Source organism: Dermacentor silvarum, chromosome 1 (assembly GCF_013339745.2).
Source record: "Dermacentor silvarum isolate Dsil-2018 chromosome 1, BIME_Dsil_1.4, whole genome shotgun sequence".
Taxonomy (NCBI): domain Eukaryota; kingdom Metazoa; phylum Arthropoda; class Arachnida; order Ixodida; family Ixodidae; genus Dermacentor; species Dermacentor silvarum.
Genome location: NC_051154.1, coordinates 133,309,948 through 133,330,699, shown reverse-complemented (window position 1 = coordinate 133,330,699; position 20,752 = coordinate 133,309,948). Strand labels below are relative to the sequence as shown.

Below are 20,752 nucleotides of genomic sequence, written 5' to 3'. Positions count from 1 at the left end.
AAGATCCCTGGCTGCTTATCAGGCTTTTTTCTCGTATATTCAAATTACAATCCGACGCTATCACGTCTGTAGGTTGTGGTTCAGTCGTACTTTACGATTTTTCTGACGGGTTTTACTTTGAGGAATTCCATTTTTGTCCACTAACGCCTTGCGCCACGCGAAGGGCCCGCCCGGTCGGGGTGGTTCGGGATGATGTGGTTCGGCATGATTATTTCCGCCAGACACCGATGCTTACGCCGACACCGACGCCGACGCTGGATTTTCTGCGACACGGGGCCCTTAGCGCTATCGCGTTAAAGAGGACTTGGATATAGTTGACGTATAATTCATAGAGTTTCATACAATTACCAGAGGGAACTGTGGCGCTAAAAGGTGTCTATACGGGAGCAGCAAGCAGGGCAGTTCAGCCAGCACAGGAATGATGGGTTAGTATGCATGGATTCGCCTAAACTTCGTCCTTCTGACTTTAAAAAGGCTTCGTGATGTTGCAAAGTGATCATTGTCAAGAAAGTACTGCGTTATAATTAAATCAGCATAATTAAAAGTGTCAGACGCCAGGATTCGAACACAGGTACTCTAGCACAGAAGAAAGCCTGATATTGAAACCATTACGCCACGGACGCGCGGACAAGCGGAACCATTACAATTAGCAGCGGTTATGCGTACTTGCAGAACCTTCTTACCTTCTTCATTAAAAAAAAGTATACATTGCTTTGAAATTTAGGCCAATTGAGGCCCTGATAAAGCGTAATAAACGAAGTCACAAGAACGTCTGAAGCCCCAAGCACAAAGATCAGACGAATCCATGCAATCATTCCCGTGGTGGCTGGACGACCGCAGTGCCACAGTTTCCTATAGTAATCATTGTAGGAAACTATATGGTCGAAGCAGATTAAATGTTGCTAGGCGACGGTGCGAGAAGGCGAGCTCTCTCCCACTGCCTTGACCAGCGTCCACAAGCGACATCTCTCCCTTGCCTTCTCCCAGATCGGAGCCGAGGGCCCATACGAAGATTGCGCTACGAGCCCCGCCTCCCCTTTACCTACTCTGGGTGGGTGTACAAACGTTATGAGCATACCCTTTGAAACGGCGTGGTGGATGGTGCCACCAAGTTCGTTATTTTTACCTTGATGCTGCGTTCATTCTCGGCACTTAAGATTAATTCGTATAATTAATAATAAAAAGCTATCGAATCTTATATTTGTTGCCATAAAAATTAATGTTTTTTTTTTCATTCTATGTGCATGTTCCGTACCTTTACGCGTGCACCAATCCTCAAGCCCCCCTTTCCACCCACGGCACACCCCAGATTCTATCACTTTTCTCCTGCCATATTAAAACCCAACGCTTCGGGCAGGGTAACTTCGTCCTCATTTACCCCTGGATGGATGCTGTGACATACTATCAAAACAGTCTGAATAGTTTCTGCGCTATTTACACACAGTACGCATGCATGAATATACAATGACGCAACGGCGCCTGCATTTTTGGAACGCCCCTTGTCCACGCTATATTTAGGCAATAGGCGCCTTACACTAGCTTAGAGGACGCTACGACGCCCTCATTTATCATCCCAGCGTCGCCGACACCGGCCTCTAGGGAAGCGAAGAAAATGAGGTGACACTAAAAGCGACTACTTCATCGTTCGTCTGAGTGGTTACGTACCGAGTTGTGCCGAGCTGAAGCTATAGGAATTTTTCGGTGTTCTATTTATAATCTCGATCGCAAGCATGCCGAGTCATGCGGAACATGCGCACTTTGACATTTTCAGATCGCGGGAACTCGTGACAGGCGATCGGAGAATATTTACTTTGCTTCCACCGCTCGCTGGTTGTGTTCCGGCGCTGCTGTTGGAATGAGGAGCCTTTTATACACGGGCAACTGGGGAGTCGGAGGACTCCCTACTGTGGAAAGCTTCAGCGCAAGGCGCTATCCTCTTTCTTGCTCTGCGTTGCGTGTCATGGTGGCGGTTTTGCGCGCTCTGCGTTTTACAGGAATCCCCGTGTTCGTGTTGCTTCTAGCTAATTTAACGCTGCAGGTGGCTACCGTGACGTAGTAGGCGAGAGCTATGACGTCATCCTCATATACGACCGCGCATGTAATGTCTCGGTTCTCGGGATCTCCGAGGTATTATGAATAAGTAAATAAGTATGGTGCTGGCGAGAAAACTGGCTTCTCTAATAGTAACGGCACGCGGGCTTTCGTTTGAATGTTCAGTTGTGTTTGCGCCGTATACATCGGTGTAATATTCCGCGGGCAGGATTGTCACCACGTGATCTACGCACCGCTTTTGTTTGTTTGCAATACTAAAACCTGGCAAGAGGCCCTAATCTACGTAAATGATCCCCCCCCCCCCGTTTTTTTTTCTAAACTATACCTCGACATGTTTAAGGGACTCTGAAGCGATTTTGCGGTCGTGCGCGAACGCACTAATTTGGAAAGATAGGTCCTTGTGAACTATAAGTGCCAGTTTTGAATGCCCTAGCGCAAACCCTGTAATTTACATAAGGACATTAAATATTTCCCACCCTTGCTGATTAAAGCGAAACCTCAACGCGCGTTTTCGCCTATCCTTGCTCATTCCACTACCTGGAATTCGCAAGTGAGTGAAGTGAGTGAATGAAGCCACTTAGGCTTCACTTAGCTTCACTTAGGTTTGGAATACTTTCAGCACGGCATTGCACAAATTCTCTTTTTAACTGGCACATTTATATAAACGAAATTGTTTGTCTCTAAATATAATAAAAATACAGAAACGATAAACGTACACGGTCCTTCGAAACATGTAGCGGCGCATTTCCAGATTAGAAAGTGGACAAGCTTCTGCTGTTTGTAGGCGTGCATTTGACCGCATGTACGAGGAAAGGAGTCGAATAAACGTTTATTCAGGAAAATTGGGCTCTGTGAAGACATTTTATCCGCCGCGTTGGCTCAGCTGTGGCCACGGCTCTGCGCTGCTGAGCACAAGGTCACGGGTTCCATGCTCAGCCGCGGCAGCCGCATTATACGATGGGGGCGCAATGCGAAAGAGCCCGTGTACCGTGCTGGTGCACGTTAAAGAACTCCAAGTGGTAAAAATTAATCCGGAGCCCTCCACAACGGCGTCCTTCATAGACGACTGTGCAGTTCCGGGACGATAAATCCCACAACATAATTTAATGTAATTCTTGAAGACCTTTCGGGTCTTCCAAGAACTAAACTCTACCGCGTTCATCGCACGCCTTCCACCGTGTGCATTATTTTGGGGATGTTAATTGTTCTTTGGCACGGAGCTGGTCATCGGTCCGATATTTCGACGGTCCTCGTGAGAGCGCAGGCATCTCGCACGCTTTCGGTTTGCGCCTTGAACCTGCTGCATCGTCTTCCAACAGTCATCGTCATTATTGCCGAGACCAATGCGCCTATAATGTTCTCCGGATCTCTGGCGCCGTACAGTTAATTTTGTGCCGAGGTCAATTAGTTCACAACGCGTTCTGTCGACGCCCGGTTGAAGAAATGTACCGCGTCACTCGTCCTGCAGCCATTTTAACTACGTCGTCGCGGAACGACGGGATGCCGTCATTGCTGGCGATTCGGCGAAGCTTCCGCGCGGTACTGCCGTGATTAGCGTGCTAGTCATCTATATATCGCTGCAGTATATGCCTAGTGAAGTAGTACATGTATTTTCCTTGTCCTATATATCCTTATTATCAATGTACTTGTTATTTTGATTTTGATTCTATTTGTTTTTAGAGCGATAGCTCTACTACTCCATGTATACAAACCCAGAAAACGCCTGGTTCCGCAAATCTGAATTTCAGGCTCAGCCAAGGTCAAACTGGGACTTAATCTGCCACTACCGGCGGCTGCTTCGTACGCCGCGTGGGCGCCCATATCTTGAAAGCGTTCTGCGATGTGGACAAAGTGCGCGGTCGCGCTGGCCTCATCTTCAAAACGATGTGCAATGTGTACAAAGTGCGCCGAGTGCTGGTAGCTTCGTTTGCGCTGCGCTTTCGGCGCTTAGTTCGAGTTGAAGCGAGACGCAGCATAAAGGTCAATTCGCTCGCTTCTGATGCCGCTCCGAGCAGCGTCAATGTGTTATCTTATGGTGCAGTTGTAGATGCGGTAGTTGCTGACAGCGCCGAGCAGCATCTGTGTCTTTTCCCAAAGCAAGCAAAACCGTGCTATCGTTCGACAAACTTGGTTGAACCGCGTTCAACTACGGCAAATGTTTCATCTGTCGCAACGAGCGAGCGATGATTGCTATACCGGTGGCGTGCGAGCGAATGACAAAGAGCGAGAAGAATCGCTGCAAAGTATATCAATGGTGACGTCAATATAATTTGGCGAGCTTCATTCACCAGACTGTCGCACGTAAAATACGCGTCATGGCACTATGGCTGCGCATGCTCAACGTCTATATACTGTGTCACGAGTGCTGCATGTGCTACGCCGTGGCTGCCCTCGCGATTTCGCAGATTCAAGGGAAGGGAAAGCAGTGGGGAAAAGCAAAGGAGCAGGCTACGCCCTCAAGACGTTGTATTGCAGAGCCGCCTTTAACGACACTGTGGTTGGTGCGCAGACGGTGCGCGCGCCACGGGTGGATATATTTTGGCCAGAAATCAGGCAAGTTGGGCTTACTGGCAAGATCCATCGCTCGAGCAAGTGGGTATGTTGATGTACAGTATGGACACGACGATGTGGCAGCTCGGGCAAGTGATGAGTTCGACGCTGCACCGCTGCGGGATCCTCGGTTGGTTCGGGTCGCGGTCACCACCACTCGAGTTGGCACCAGCACCATCCGCTGTAACGTTGATGGCGTTGATGCTGCCTATATCACCCAGAGCGACGTAGTACTTGCGCCCGTTCATCCACCTGCACAGATCTGCGCACACGGAAACAGCGTCAGCGTTCCGCCCACTATACAGCGGCCTGCAGAGACAAGTACGCACCAACAGCGATTTCAAGACAAGCCCCTCGAAGGTGCAGTCATCTTTTATACAAACATATTGCACTGCACATGGCACCCATTACTCAGTAAAAAAAAAAAAGCAACAAGACGAATTGTTGGGTTAATCTAGCTACTACTAATTATTGGAGCTGCTGGAGCATTGCTTGCACCACCTCGTTTGTATACCACCTCGGTGCAGTTATTCTAGCCTCCCTAGCTAGAATTAGCTCCTACATTAGTTAGCTCCTACACTCAGTTGTATTACCACTGAGTGTAGGAGCTAAAATTATACTGCAGTATACGCACTTAAGTATTTGTCAAGAAATGCATTGGCATGGTATTTTTTCTGTTTACGCTGGTTTTTCTTGATTTGACATGCTTTTTCTTGATTTTCACAGAATTGATCTCTATAGGGTAAAGTGAAAATTTTGTCTTGGATACTTGCTGTGATCGAAATAAGTTTTGTTCGTTTTTTTATTATCCTCAATGAACGTTCGTGTGCAGTTTCATCTCCCACGTAAGTGTAGGCAGACCGATCTCACACGCGCGAGCCAATTGGTCTTAATTCCTGACGAGGATGCAACTGCTCACCAGGCCGCCACGCCACTCAGAGCATATGGCCCTAAAACGAGTATACAGTCCATGCTCGGTATGGGTAGCAAAGCGCCGGGTGTGTTCTCATATCTGTATTACGTGGTTATGTCTACTTGTGTGACCTGGTACAACCACATTACAGTAATTGACTCTTTCAATACTCCATGGAAACTGCAGGCAGCAGGGGAATAAAAGTTACTCTCGTAATGGAGTGAACTACGTAAAATTATAAAAAAAAGGCATGAACTGAATACTTCTGTGGAAATCTGTCACTAAAATTGCCTTGCACTTCCTCTTACATTTTTTAAAATGCGAAGCATTTCTTGCCGGCGGCTCTGTCCGTCCCTCCCGCGTCCCACACCCCCACAGCGCATGCGCGTCCCCTCCCCCTCTCTCTCCTCTCCTACGCTCCCCCCTTTCTCTCCTCTAGGAATCCTGTACGGAGCGGCGCCTGCATGCCACACCCCCACAGCGCATGCGCGTCCCCTCCCCCTGTCTCTCCTCTCCTACGCTCCCTCTTTCTCTCCTCTAGGTATCCTCTACGGAGCGGCGCCCGCGTGCCACATCCCCACAGCGCATGCGCGTCCCCTGCCCCTCTCTCTCCTCTCCCACGCTCCCCCTTTCTCTCGTCTAGGAATCCGGAGCGGCGCGCACGACAAGTGGTGCGACAGCTGCATACTCCACTGGGGGCGCCACGCTAGTTCCGCGGTATGAAAATGACGGAGCGCGCGCGCCTCATTCTCTCTCCTGTGCAGCGCCGCGATGAGCGCTCGGGCCGCTGCCGCGAAACCATCTCCCGCTCAAGCTAACCATCTCCCCGCTGCTTCGCATCCACACATGGTTCCCTTTAGCGGGAGATGGAGTAATTTTTTTACAGGGCGTGGTTTAACACCTAATAGAACGAAAAAGAACATATAGTGAGTTCACTCAATAGAATTTTAATTGAAAGTCGATTATGAGCGACGAATTTGTTATAGGAACTCAAAATTAACACTCAAAGAAAGTTGAATGAAAACTCAATTCATTCTATGGAGCAAATACAAATAAAACTTAATTAAAACACGACAAATATTTTTGTGAGAAAGCTAATTCCGATGCTTAAAATTAATCTGGAGTCTGGCTCCATTACGGTGTCACTCATAGCCCGTGTGTTGCTTTGGAACGTTAAACGCCACAATTTTATGTTGTATAGTAAATATGCACAGTACTGACAGTATCATAATGGGACGTCACGCATGTCGCGGTACTTTTGAGAATTGTGGTGGTGAGAGAAATGAACCCTTCTAGAAACAGGTTGTTGCAGGCACGCATGCGAAAGGCCACCACGGTCTCCTTGAGCCGGCACTCCCACTTGAAATAATGAGTTTGGGGGAATCGGGTGACCCTGCCTCCTTGCTTAAAACGCATTGCGGTCTCAGGTGCCAGGTCCTCGTTGGTGTACCACTTCGGCGCCGCTCTAACAATACAATACTTCAGATATGAGTTGGTCATCGTGAAAAGACGGAAATCCCTTAGATTGACTCGCAAATGAAAAGGGCGTTCACATGATCTCCTGTCCGGACATAAACGAAACGCTCCATGAGCAGTAGACCAGCCTCTGAATGCCGATGCGCCAAGAATTTTTAACGCTATAGCATTAAGGGGCCCGTGTCGCAGAAACTCCAGCGTCGGTGTCGGCGTAAGCATCGGCGTCTGGCGGAAATAATCATGCCGAACCACATCATCCCGAACCACCCCGACCGGGCGGGCCCTTCGCGTGGCGCAAGGCGTTAATGGACAAAAATTGAATTTCTCAAATTAAAATCCGTCAGAAAAATCGTAAAGTACGACTTAACCACAACCTACAGACTTGATAGCGTCGGATTGTAATTTGAATATACGAGAAAAAAGCCTGATAAGCAGCCAGGGATCTTTTAATGCTATCGCATTCCACTCTTAAAGGCGAAGCTTAAGCGTTCTCCAATTCTGATGGTGTTTCGCTGTACTTTGGTTCTAGGCACCATTGAGGGGAATGTTGAAAACCGAGCCTTTCTAAATTTTGCTCGGGTCCCATGTCGTAAAATATACGGTGTCGGCGTCAACGGCGTTCACTCTTAAAGGTGAAGCTTAAGCGTACTCCAAGTTTTTTAAATGTTTGTATAGTGTTCTCTCTTGGCGATCCTTTTGGCGATCTTTGCGCGCGCGCGCACACACACACGCGCGCGCCACACACACACACGCGCACGCACGCACGCGCACACACACACACACACACACACACACACACACACACACACACACACACCACACACACACACACACAGAGAGAGAGAGAGAGAGAGAGAGAGAGGAGAGAGAGAGAGAGAGAGAGAGAGAGAGAGAGACATACAGACAGACAGACAGACAGAGATGAGTAGTAAGGGAAACAATTGGCCTCAAAAGTTTATATAAGTGCTTGTTAGAACTGCTATGAAGAAAAAAAAAGAAAGATGTGTGTGTGTAGGGGGATGAGGGGGGATAAACGTCCAAAACAATTTCATTTATTTTATAAAATAAAGCTTTAAGAATACGGTTAACTTGCACCCAAATTGTAACCTTTCAGGTCACCGTATGGTTCGGTGAGTTTCGACACTTTCCTCCTTTGAATTTCGCGCCAGAACGACAGCGCCGTTACATCAGTTGACGTCACGAATTTAGAAGTGGTTCTTCGCAGGAAAGTTTCTGAAACTTGCTAGGTCGAGGTTCCTTTTGAATGCAATGCACTCTTTGACCGATGAACAATTAAGTATAGACTCAGGCAATAGCTGTCAAAATTCCAGAACGTCAGGGTGAGCTGGTGCTGAAATATCAGGCCGGCGTTGACACCTGGATTTCGCTCTTGCGTGTTTTCTCGCTTACCAAGCCTACTCTAACGGTGATAGCCATGGAGGAAGGAACAACACTAAAGGAGGGATCGTTTTCACATGCCTTCCTATCGTTTCACCATCGTTATATACTTCAGTACCGTCATCGCCCTTCTATCGTATACCATGCTGTCATCATTCAAATGTAATCATGCCATCGTCGTCAGACAGACGATATCATGCATTCGTTGTCATACCATCGTCGACATCCAGTCGTCACCTCATCGTCCTCGTGTATTCGTCGTCGCTCTGTTGTCGTTAAACCATCTCATAATTTAATAATCGGCATCTCATTGTCGTCATGCCGTAGTGGTTATAGCGCCTTTGTCGTTCTACCGGAATCATTCTTTCTTCGTCATTCCATATCATCCCTGCGTCGGCGTCGTATACAGTCGTCATATCACGCTGCCATGCTCATGAGCGACTTGGCAAGCGAGCGCCATAGCAAAGTGGGACGATATCGGAGTATGTGGCACATACCCGAAGTAACGAGCATCTCACAATTACCACTACATGGGGTAAATAAACGTCATTTCAGGAATGCGGTCTGTCGCTACATTGCTCGAATGCTATTCGCATTACTGCCGACACTCACCGTGAGACGAGTTCCGCCGTATTTTCTTTTGTTATGCATGGACGGTAATTTCTGCCAGATATATGTATACGATGCCGGCGAACGGCCGTCATTTGAAGTCTGCAGCAAGCCTGTTACCTATACAGGCACAATTACAGGCGCACGGGCTATTTTCTGCAAACTCTTAGGTTTACATTGTGATCTTTGCTCAACAAATGTCAACAGAGAGACGTTAGATTCGCCACCCACAGAAGAAGACAAATGCGGGATTATTTTCTAACTCTTGGTTAATGTTCTTATTTTATTTTCTCCTATTACGATTAGAAGTATGATTGTTAGCTCTATGTATTGTGTTCATTGGCATTTGCGTTACATTGTGATTTGTGCTCACGTTTAACATTTACGTTCGCTTAGTGTATTAAATATTTCCTGAATGTATGCATTCATTGAATAATTGCCTTGGTTGTATTTGTAATAATTATTCATTTTTAAATATGTTGTTCTTTTTAATTGATGGTTGGTGGTGGTGCACGGTGGTGGTGGTGGTGATGTTGAAACAGGCGGGGTCAGCCTGGCATACATAGCCGGCAATTGTTCCGCCTGATCCTCCTTCGAGTTGAGATCAGGGGTGCGTCACCAGGTGTCGATGAGCCCCGTGTCTCGCAGGACGGCTATCAGCAGTCGTTGCGCTCTCTTCCTGATTGCCGCGGGCCCTCCGGGGAAAACGACGTCTTTTTTGCAGGCTATCGACCATCGCTTTTCTTTCTGTGTCAAACTGCGGGCATAGCCAAATGCAATGTTCGATGTCGCCAATGTCACCACAGAAGGCACAGAGCGGGGAAGCGCAACGTCCAGTCTTGAATAACCAAGCCGGGGTGTACGCGGAGTCGGTTCTGACGCGGTACAACAACGTCGCTTCTTCGCGAGTAAGTCCATGAGTCACACAGGCTTCGTGTGGAGTCTTGTCGATCACCCTAAAGTGAAAGCGGATTGCATCCTTAGGGTCCTGAAAAAATTTTGGAGCTTTTAATTGACTTTCGTTATTACTCTATTGCGCTAGTGTACATTTGTACACATCTGGCCTGTAAGACCGCTGCCATGTAGTACGTGGGCCATCAGACACTTTCAAGTGGATTGCAACCGCGTTTTGCCTGAAGGATTCCCAACTGCTGTCGGAAATAAACAAATGAATGAATGAATACATGAAAAAAAGAAAGAAATATCCTCTATATTTTTAGGCTTTCTGAAATCAATTACTGCACACAACAATTATAAGAGCACGATTCGTCGATCCGTTCAGGAAAGCCTATGTGATACCGTGTGATAAAGTGCCCTTGTTATCATATATATATATATATATATATATATATATATATTCTTTGTACAATCATTCATTGCGTACACCAAAACCTTTTTTTTTTTTTTTTTTGCATGTAAGTGAAATTAAGTAGCCGGAGGCGTACTGTTTCCATCTCTCCAGTTAGACCCCACTTAACCCTACCTTTACTACAGGAAGATTCCTCCGTTCTCCTGAAAAACACATTAAGAACTTCTGCAAAGTTATGGACAATGTTTCCCACCGCATTCTGAAAAACCATGCAGTTTGTACGCAGCGCGCGCGTCTGCATGCGTGGGTAGTGCCGTGCATCGGAAAACAGGGCATACAAGGCACGCCCCGGTTAGCGAGCCCTCCGCGAAGTGTACTTTACACAAGTAGGACCTCGAGACGTGCCTAAATCAAAGCGTAACGAACGAACGACGGACGGATGGCGCCGGACAAGGTCGGCCCATTTCCTACAGCACGTGACCATGCTGTCTGAACTGAAACAGCTGCTTCCGCTGCCGCTCTGTCTTCCGCAGCGATATCCTCTTAAAGGAAACGGCGGAAGGACGCGTATGAGCGGTCGCTCTGAACCGGTAATCGGCTCCTGAGCGAGGAACTGTCGCTGCGTATATCTGCGCAGAACAGAGCTTTGTCGGTATAAGCCTTCAATGGCAGACAAAAGAAAATCAAGATGATTTGTTTGTTTATTCGTGCTACAAATGAAGATGCGCTCTTACACGAAACGGCGAAACCCAACAGCCGCGAAACGTATATAGAGGAGGAGAAAAAAAAAATGTCACAGTTTCGCCCTAAGGGCGAAGCAATGAATGCGATAGCAACACAGCAATGTCATACGAAGTAAGGTGAGCGGCTTTGGTAGCAATATGAATTGTAGTAAACATGAACTGATTAAGTAAGCAGGTGTGCTGCAGCGTAAGTAGATCGACATGAAGAGAGACTCGATGACCACGAGAAGGCGCGTGTGAAACGGTGGTGGTGATGAGAAGCGCTTCCCGTGGGCAGCGCGTGCGAAGGGACACACCTGTAGCGCTGCACTGCCGATCCGGGCAGCATTGCATGTGATAGCGTGCGTTGGAAAATGTGGCCCGACTATTACTAACTGAATGAACAAGCGTGGTGTGAGCGCGCACAAACAAACATGAATAGATCACACTGAATGACTGCAGACAACGACTGTCAAAACGCTGGCAGCAAGCGCGGCGGGCGAAGGTACGTGCGGTCTATCGCTTCAACGGAAACTGATCGGCGAATGCACAGCGCATACAAAGGCCAGAGCCGTGTGGAGATAAGAGACGGTGCGGGCGAGCGACGAGCGCGGTTGTTGGCAGAGTAAAAGTGCGCCCCCCCCCCCCCCCCCCCGCTCCCTCCGGCGCTGGCTTCCCGCTTCCTTGCTTGCGCGTGGGAGATTGAGTGCGTTCGCTCTCCGTGATAGCGCGCGTCCCCGCACGCTTCCGCTCGGGCATACGGCGCGTGGCGAAGATTTTATCTATAGGGAACCTCACGGCGACGGCGACGCCGACGGCAGAAATCCGGTTGAAGTGTCCATATAATTGCTATCGCAATAAAAAAAACTTTATTAAATGGAAAAAGAGCAGGCTGGTGGGCGGCGTCCCTATAGTACTGGAATCCGTTGGTTCTACCCGCCGTTTTCGCCCGTTCTGTCAGCCATAGCTGACTGTTCGGGCTCGAGCTGGTAAGTTCACTCTACCACTTCTCGTTGGTTGGACTGGGCATTGGATCCAGCTCTGGGTTATTCTGGCATTCCCAGACCATGTGATATATTGTATAGCGAGTTGGCCGCAGTGTCCGCGCAGGGGGGTGTGTGGAGTGGATGGCGTTAGCCTCGTGGGGTGTGGGAACGTGTTTGTTTGCTAGTTGTCGGAAAATGACCTCTTGTTCTTTCGACAGCGTGTCGGCACCCAGCGGATATGTGCGTCGGGACAGCATGCATGTAGTCTTTAGTGATGTCATTGAAAGTGTAATGAGCGGGGTGGTCTGCTCGGTGGTTATCCTCCAGTGGTGCCCGGTTTGCAAGATCTCGGGCGTACGCGTCGAACGCCTGATTACCGCGGAGTAACGAATGGGCGGGCGTCCAGATTATTGATATAGGTTTCTGTGATGGGAGAGGAGATTTCTGGCTAGGCTATGCATTGCAGTCTTGGAGATTCTTCCGGCCATGAAAAAATGGCGTGTTTCTTGCCCCTATGCGGCGTCGCAATGTGTGTGCGTGCGTGCACGCCCGTGTGTACAGCCGACAGGAATAAGTGAAATAGACTTGGTTGGTTGTGTCTCACTGATATTGTAAGCAGACATCATGACCATCATCACCCTATTTCTGTCCACTGCATGGCGAAGGCCTCCCTCAGCGATTTTAATTTACCCTTGTTTTGGGTCAAGCGACTCATCGCACCACCTATATATATATATATATATATATATATATATATATATATATATAGTTTTCTGCCGACAGTTTATGTAACGCGTGTGGCAGATAACTGGTATAATTAAAAATTAAATTGGGGGAGTTTAGGTGCCAAAACCAAGACATGATCGTGAAGCACGCCGTATAATGGGGCACTTCAGATCAATTTCGACCGCCTGCGCTTCTCTAATGTGCACCTAAATCCAAGTCCTCGAGCGTTATTGCGCTTCACCCCCATCGAAATGCAGCCGCCGTGGCTGGGATCAGACCTGTGACCTCGTGCTTAGTATAGCGCAGAGCCATATCTATATACCGCGGCGGGTGCAGATAACTGGTAGTCTCTGAGTAGCAGAATTGGTGCCAAGGGAAGGCAAACACCGATGAATTAAAAGGTGACCGTTAATTAAAACCGCCAATTAAAAGTCCTACTTCACCTCCCACGCACACACTGCGCCCGCCCGCCCGCGCGTGCGTGTGCGTGTGTGTGTGTGCACGCGCTATTATTATTCGCTCAAGGACTGCCAACTCGCCAAAGCAAGTCCCATAGGCTAAGAAGTTCCGACGCCAGGGCCTGTGCAAATTTCTCCGCCTGCTTTCCCTACATAGCCTCAAAGTCACGTTAATTAACTCGATTCTGTGGCCATGCGTTGCCTGGAAAATTTTTCGGGTCATAACAAAAAGGAAAACAAAAAAAGACTAAAGCCAGCGCTTTGAGCAGAGCCAGTTCACACATCGGGGAAGCACGTCAGTGCATCGTTTCTCTCAATTACTAGCGATAAGAACATGTATGTTAGTATAGTTAGTGACGTGTGTATAGTTAGTGACGTACAGAAACCGCAACGAACGTAAAGGGTTGAGATTTTCAGGTAAATTCTACGAATTTTCGGAATTTCGTTTACAACCGAAATAAGTCAGTATTGCACGTGAATTCGGCACAGGAAAAACAAAAATTGTTAGAAAATTGTACTCGGGAACATTACCATGCAAACTTACGCTGGTTTCTTCCTGCCATGGCAAAACGAGCTAGGCTGTAAATATCAATAGTTTCTACCCATTTCAGTAAACCTGTAATGCTTCCAAAAGTATGTTTATTACTGTATAGCCATCATGCATATCGTGACTGGGCGACGCTTGTTGCCACAAAGGCAGTCACTATAGGGAGCTTTAGATATATGCTGTATTAATGCACGGAAACGCACCTGTCTCTACGGCAAATCTTTCCATCCTGTGAAAGAGAGCATATGCAAAGCAGAGGATTACCGTATTACCACACAACCGATCAGGTTAGGGCTAAAAAGCTCTGCCTTTTATATATTACTGCTGAGTTCAATGGCCGGTGCCACGACCAGCCACTCTATACACAAGTTTTGCACTGATTAGACGAAAAACACAAGCTGAAAGAGAGGTTATGGCGTTGAGCCCTGACAGGAATTTCTACCGAACTTGTCGGAAAAGAAGGTAAAAGGTAACGTTTCACGCGAATATTTAAGAAAAATTAATAATGAATATTAAAAAAAGAAAGAAAAGAACGAGAATGATAGATAGAAAAGAACACTGGGAAGGTTCATTCGCGAAATATAAGCGAAACTCCACTTCCCTTCCACCTATATATTTGAAAATTTTCGGTTGAGACAAAAAGACCGGGAAAAGTAATCTGAATTCAATTAAAAAAATTGAAAACCGAGGACGCTGAATACTAAACACATCACGCGGCGCACAACGTGTAAAAAAAAAAAAAAAAAGAAAGAAAAAAGAAGAAAAAGCGTGTGCATATTGCTTTATCTTGCTCTCTGTTTCCCATATTCACGAGGTGCGTGCGTTTAGCTCCAGATATATCACTTCTTCCCAGCGGTTCAAGTTTTGTCCATCTCTGGCCCACATATAAGAGCGTGAAAAAAAAAAAAAAAGTTCCGGCACAGGGTGGGCTTGTCGTCGGTAGTGATTGTATAGTTTTGCCGATGGTTTAATGCCGATCTTAGTGGTTAATTCGTGCCGGTTGTTTAGTGCAGCTTATCAAAGTTTTGAAAGTATAAAGGCTCGCGAAAAGTGAGAAAAAAAGTTGTCGCAGTTTCACCTGAAAGGCGAAGCATCAATTGCGATAGCAAATTTGTAGAGAGCTATACAGAGTAATGATATTAGCTTTATCAGCTGTATAAACTTGGACATGCAGCAGCACCGGCAACGCGCAGAACTGTTGTCGACGCCGTCGGCGTTTTGCCCGCGTTCGCTCAAAATGCGTGCGGCGTTGGTGACTGTTGCCGGAGCCTCTGATATAAGTAGGCACTTGGTGCCGCAGCTAAACGTCGCCTCCCTTCCCTCCCCCACGGCCTCTCGCGCGTCGGAAGAAGGCGCGTTTGCTCTACATATATGGTGATTGTAAAGGAGGAAAGAGACGCCTACTTCTGCAGCCCTTAAGGGAGCACGGCACAGAACGCGCGTTTGTTCTCCGCCGTGCGTTCACTCCCCGTGAAAGCGCGCGCCCCTCGCACCCTTTCACTCGCACATACAGCGTTCGGCGGCGCGCGGCGACGATTTCATCTCCACTGACGTCATACGGAACCTCACGGCGACGGCGACGCCGACGGCAGAAATCTGCTTTTGAGTGTCCATATAATTGCTATCGCAATAAAAGTGTAATTAATCACTAATTTCATTAAAGGCGCACGTACCGCTGTGTTTATTCGGGAGTGCGCGCGTACATACCTAATTTTATTTTCATTTCTCACTTTATAAGGAACATATCAAGTATATATTATATACAAAAACAAAAAAAAATAAGAGAGAGAGAGAGAACTTTATACTGTGCAGAATCTTTGTTTGAGCTAGTTAGTGGGTCATAATTCCAAGAAAATTACAGCGCAAACTAGACGAGGACAAAGAACACTGTTTTTTTGTCGTCGTCTAGTTCGCGCCGTCATTTTCTTTGCCTCATACTGTATTGCTTTGACAGCCAGCAACGTTAGAGCGATAACGCTCTGCCGTTACCGTAACCACCCTGGTCGATCAGCTGCCTGCTGTGTGTGTGCTAGCTGTACTGCACTCACCATGACTTTACATTCGCAGGGTGCATCTGGCAGGCGCACTAACGGTGCAAGAAGAGCGGTATTTCTTCACGTTGTAACGCCGTAATGCGACATTTTGTCAGAGAGAGAGAGAAAGAAAAGGCGGGGATGTTAATAAATGATAAGCGTCTGGCTGACTACCCTGTACGCCGGGGGAAGGGGAACAGAGGAAGAGAGAGACAGAGGAAGGCGGCGAATGTGTGCACGTGCGCGGTACAGCACAAGACATGCAGTCCAAGGCGCTCGCGCAAGCCAGTTGTCAGACATCTTGAAGTGAAATACTTACCACCGTCAGGCTTTGCCGCGGATGGACATCCCAAGAAGGCGACGCCCATCAGTACGGCCCACCATCCTGCATGGAATGTGGAGGGAGAAAAAAATCATGAGCCATTCCACTTTGTGAAGGCGGATGACCAGCGAAGCTGTTCAGCACACGACACAGAGGTGACACAGAATGGGGAGGCCGCACTCCCGAGGAGCAATGCGCCTACAAAGAGTGACGGCAGGAATAGAGACGAGAATGCAATCGTCGCCGGGAGTGCGCACTACACGCGCCCTCCCCATTACGACGAGAGAAGTGAAAGAGAAGCGGCAGGCAACTAGGCACGCTTGTGGTTGGAACGCCGACAAAGAGAGGGCAGTGCGAATGTAGACATGGCCGACGCGGGTCGGCCTTTTGGGTTTAAGATCCAATCGTTACCCTTGTGAGGGTTCCCAGGTGTGGCAAGGGTAGTTCAAGGGCGCTTTACAGGTTCCGGAGCCCACCACCCGGAGTCCACAGAGGTATGTGCCATTGCGCTTGGACCCTTTCTGCACTATCATCAGGATCGGCCCACACTCTTGCACACGCACACGAAAAATGCGCGTAAGCCTAGCCATAAACAGCTTCGCTGTAAAATGTGCAAAATATTTTGCGGGTTTTGTTTCACGCAGTGTAAAGCAAGCTCCAGGCAAAAAATAATAATTATAATAATATAACAGATAAATAGAGAACTATTACACCCGTAAAATTGACACATGTTCGGTGACTAAAAGCTGATTCATTAGACTGAAATTATTGGTGGGTAATAATAATACCGAATAATATATAATAATAGAAGGGAAGCGCAGTCGAGGACGGCAGAAAACTAGGTGGAGTGATGAAGTTAGGAAATTTGCATGCGCAAGTTGGAGTCAGCTAGCGCAAGACAGGGGTAATTGGAGATCGCAGGGAGAGGCCTTCGTCCTGCAGAGGACATAAATATAGGCTGATGATGATGATGATGAATACAAAAATTTGTCTTCTTCTTATGACCTAGAAGAATAGACGGGTCCGAGGGGCTGGATTTTCCGTTAGTCCGAACCTCAGGAACAAACAATGCAGCCAGAGGAGGAAATTGATTGTTATGGTTAATTGAAATGTAGAAATGGTAAGAAAAAAGGAAATGAAAGTGGATAAAAAGACAACTTGCCGCAGGGGAGCCGAATCCACATGTTCCGCATTGCGCGTACAGTGCTTTACCATGTAATTAGGCTGTCCTCTAGCAAAAAAAAAAAAAAAAGAACTGAAGTTCATTGGATTCCCTTATTTTTTTCGCTCATTGCATAGCGAGAGCCAGGGTTTATTGGCCAATTGTCCGCTCTTAAGCTGACGTACTGCGTGATCCCGCGGTTAAAGGGATGCTCCACACTTGCTTCCTTGGCCGTGAGCGACGCTGGTAACACCCCTGACACACGGGTACTCCAAAGGCGTTTCCACTAGGGGACATCTACCGGAAAGGCGGTGCACGTGGGGTGACACACGCCAAAGGTTTATCTCATTTTTGGCAAGGGTCCTTTGCGAAAATGTAGACAAAAAAATGTCACAGTTTCGCCCTAAGGGCGAAGCAATGAATGCGATAGCAACACAGCAATGTCATACGAAGTAAGGTGAGCGGCTTTGGTAGCAACAACACGCAGAACTGTTGTCGACGCCATCGGCGTTTTGCCCGCGTTAGCTCAAAATGCGTGCGGCGTTGGTGACTGTTGCTGGAGCCTCTGATATAAATAGGCACTTGGTGCCGCAGCTAAACGTCGCCTCCCTTCCCTCCCCCTCCCCCACGGCCTCTCGCACGTCTGAAGAAGGCGCGTTTGCTCTACATATATGGTGATTGTAAAGGAGAAAAGAGACGCCTACTTCTGCAGCCCTTAAGCGAGCATGGCGCAGAACGCGCGTTTGTTCTCCGCCGCGCGTTCACTCCCCGTGAAAGACGCGCCCCTCGCGCCCTTTCACTCGCACATACAGCGCTCGGCGCGCGGCGACGATTTCATCTCCAAATGACGTCATACGGAACATCACGGCGACGGCGACGGCGATGGCGACGCCGACGGCAGAAATCTGCTTTTGAGTGTCCATATAATTGCTATCGCAATAAAAATAATTCTGCGATTCTACGTGCCAAAACCACGATCTGATTATGGGGCACGCCGTAGTGGGGGACTCCGGATTTATTCTGACCACCTGGAATTCTTTAACATGGATCAAATGCGCGGTACACGGGCGTTCTTGCATTTCGCCCCCATCGAAATGCGGCCTGAGCGGCCGGGATTTGATCCCGCGACCTGGAAAGGGAGATATATCCGAACTCCTTTTAGCGGCCTAAAAGGGGAATCTCGCACGCAGCTCTTTAACAGCAGAAAACTTGACAAAATACATTGGTGCTTCGTTATTAATTTTAGCACTCGCAAAAACAATTTAACTCTGAGTGATGCGACTTTCCTTCGCCTTTTATCTCTATATGTCCATGTGTGTAGTAGGACTGTGTGCTGTGGGTGTTCGGCCCTAGGACCTTGTTTCTTTTACTTTTTTTACAATATCACTGCATATATATATATATATATATATATATATATATATATATATATATATATATATATTGTGCTGTTTCTGCTATGTGAAAAGGAGAGAGAGACTACATCTCTTTCTTCAATGTTCATTTTATAAACAAAATTAAGAAATACTTCGCAGTGACGCAGTTTGTCAGCCAGTGAATCTTTATTGTAGCGACACTCTCAAACCATTGTAGCCGTTGGCACAATTATGATCGCCGCCGTCGCGTCATATTGGGCTTTGCCAGCTTTGTCGTTTTATGGCTTCGCAGGGACCAGCGTGACTCGCATGGTCCCAGTTTTGCCAGGGTTTGGAAGCACATTTTTAGCTCGAGGTGTACTGTCCATTCAGACCAGCTTTGTGCGCGTTTGCACAATGCTCATTGTGGTACCGGAATGCAAGATCAGCTGGGCAAAACGCTGTCCTCTCTCTGCTATACCAAGACGATTCAGCCTTTGTAACGAAACGACAGCGCGCAGTTGGCATCGAAGAGACGCGCTTATAGAAATGTCAACTCGATGACAGTTCTGCGCAATGCCTGAACAAATGAAATGTGAGCGGAGAGGACCGCAAGCGACGCACAGCTTACAACTGCCTAAGACTGAAATTATTTCACCTTTCCTTTCTTTTTCTTTTTACTTCACATTGACCAGATACACTTTTTTTTTAGCGTATGGTCAGTTTCAGTTTAAGGAAGCAGCGCCATGTGTTTTGCAGCGTCGCTTACTGAAAACATATAAAGGAGACCGCGTCGTATCGTGTGTCAGTGGCGAAACTCCTTTTTGTAAGGGGGTCCTTGAGTCTAAAGAAAATGAGTTTACTTGAAAGGGTTTTATAGTTGGCCCGTGTGTTGATGGTATAACACTTACGAGGGATAATCTTGCACACAAACACAAATCATACGAGGATGGCCACCGCGGATAGCGTAATCGGTAAGAGAGAGATAGAGAGATAAAGGTTATGCGAAAGGCAGGGAGGTTAACCGGAAGATAAATATCCAGTTTGCTACCCTGCACTGGGGAAGGGGTAAGCGGAGATATATAAAGAAATACACACACATAGAAAGAGAAGGAGATGAAAAAAAAAAGAAATCGGTAAACCACAGCAACACGCAATGCGGAAGATGTGAGTTAGGATCCCACCTCCGGCAAGTTGTCTTTTCGTCCACTTTTATTTCCCTTTACATTATTTCTACATTTCAATTAAACCTAACATTTCATTTCCCCCATGCTATCTCTGGCTTCATTGTCCCTTTCTACTTCTTATGAATGACTTCCAACCACGCTGTGTTTTCATACTTGCTCAGCGTGCTGATTGTTTCTTTTCTACTTTTTTTTCTGTAAAGCTTAAGCTTCCTGACCTATATTCCTTGCTGATCTTGAAGAATATCTTGGTCACAGCTAAGAGGCGAAGCACCACCGAAGGAACATATCTTCTGCCGTTGAAAACGTTCGAAAGCAAATCTGGGCTATCCAAGCAATAAATGGTTAAGAAGCAAGATGACGCAGCGATATCGTGAAAGCTAGATAACTCACTAGTGACTAGCACTCAGCGGCATTGCTGTGAACTTCAGTATACGGTATGCGCCTGTGTTGCTCCATCTTATGGGGCTGATTGAATGTTCTTTTTTCACAATATCACTGCATTCCTTGTTTCGTAACGATGTATCGCCACCGGCAAATATTACCCGCCGCAATGTCTCACTGGCTGCTGCTGAACATGGGTCCGGAGCACTCCACTACTGCGTCTCTCATAGTGAACGTGTTGCTTTGGAACGGGAAACCCTGTGAATCCAATCCATGCAACTCCAGAGAAGCCAGGTTACTATAGACCACGGTTAACGTAACTTTTGCTATGTGAACGGGAAGAAAGCATCCGTCCGATTCTTTGGGCTGCAACGCAGCAGCGACGAGAACGTCTCCTTTGCGGGCTAGCGCCACACTTTGGATGGCCCACACGACTGTGCAAGATTCTTTGGCCTAAGTTACAACGGCATACACTAGGTACTATCGATGAACCCTATATATATATATATATATATATATATATATATATATATATATATATATCAGATTCGGCTCAACTACCGAGG

At 47.4% G+C, this 20,752-nt stretch overlaps 2 protein-coding genes across 2 annotated transcripts in view; both read right to left on the bottom strand.

Annotated features, from left to right (window-relative positions):
- The window catches only part of LOC125939922 (uncharacterized), a 351,427-nt gene that overhangs the window by 62,113 nt on the left and 268,562 nt on the right, over nt 1–20,752 (bottom strand). The window lies entirely within an intron of this gene.
- LOC119436056 (uncharacterized) overlaps nt 1–20,752 on the bottom strand; it is a 185,916-nt gene that overhangs the window by 50,255 nt on the left and 114,909 nt on the right. Inside the window, exons 3-4 of the mRNA XM_037702799.2 lie at nt 16,099–16,164; nt 4,621–4,864 (exon numbers count right to left, since the gene is read on the bottom strand). Coding sequence (XP_037558727.1) covers nt 4,621–4,864; nt 16,099–16,164 — 310 coding nt within the window. The remainder of the gene's footprint in view (nt 1–4,620; nt 4,865–16,098; nt 16,165–20,752) is intronic.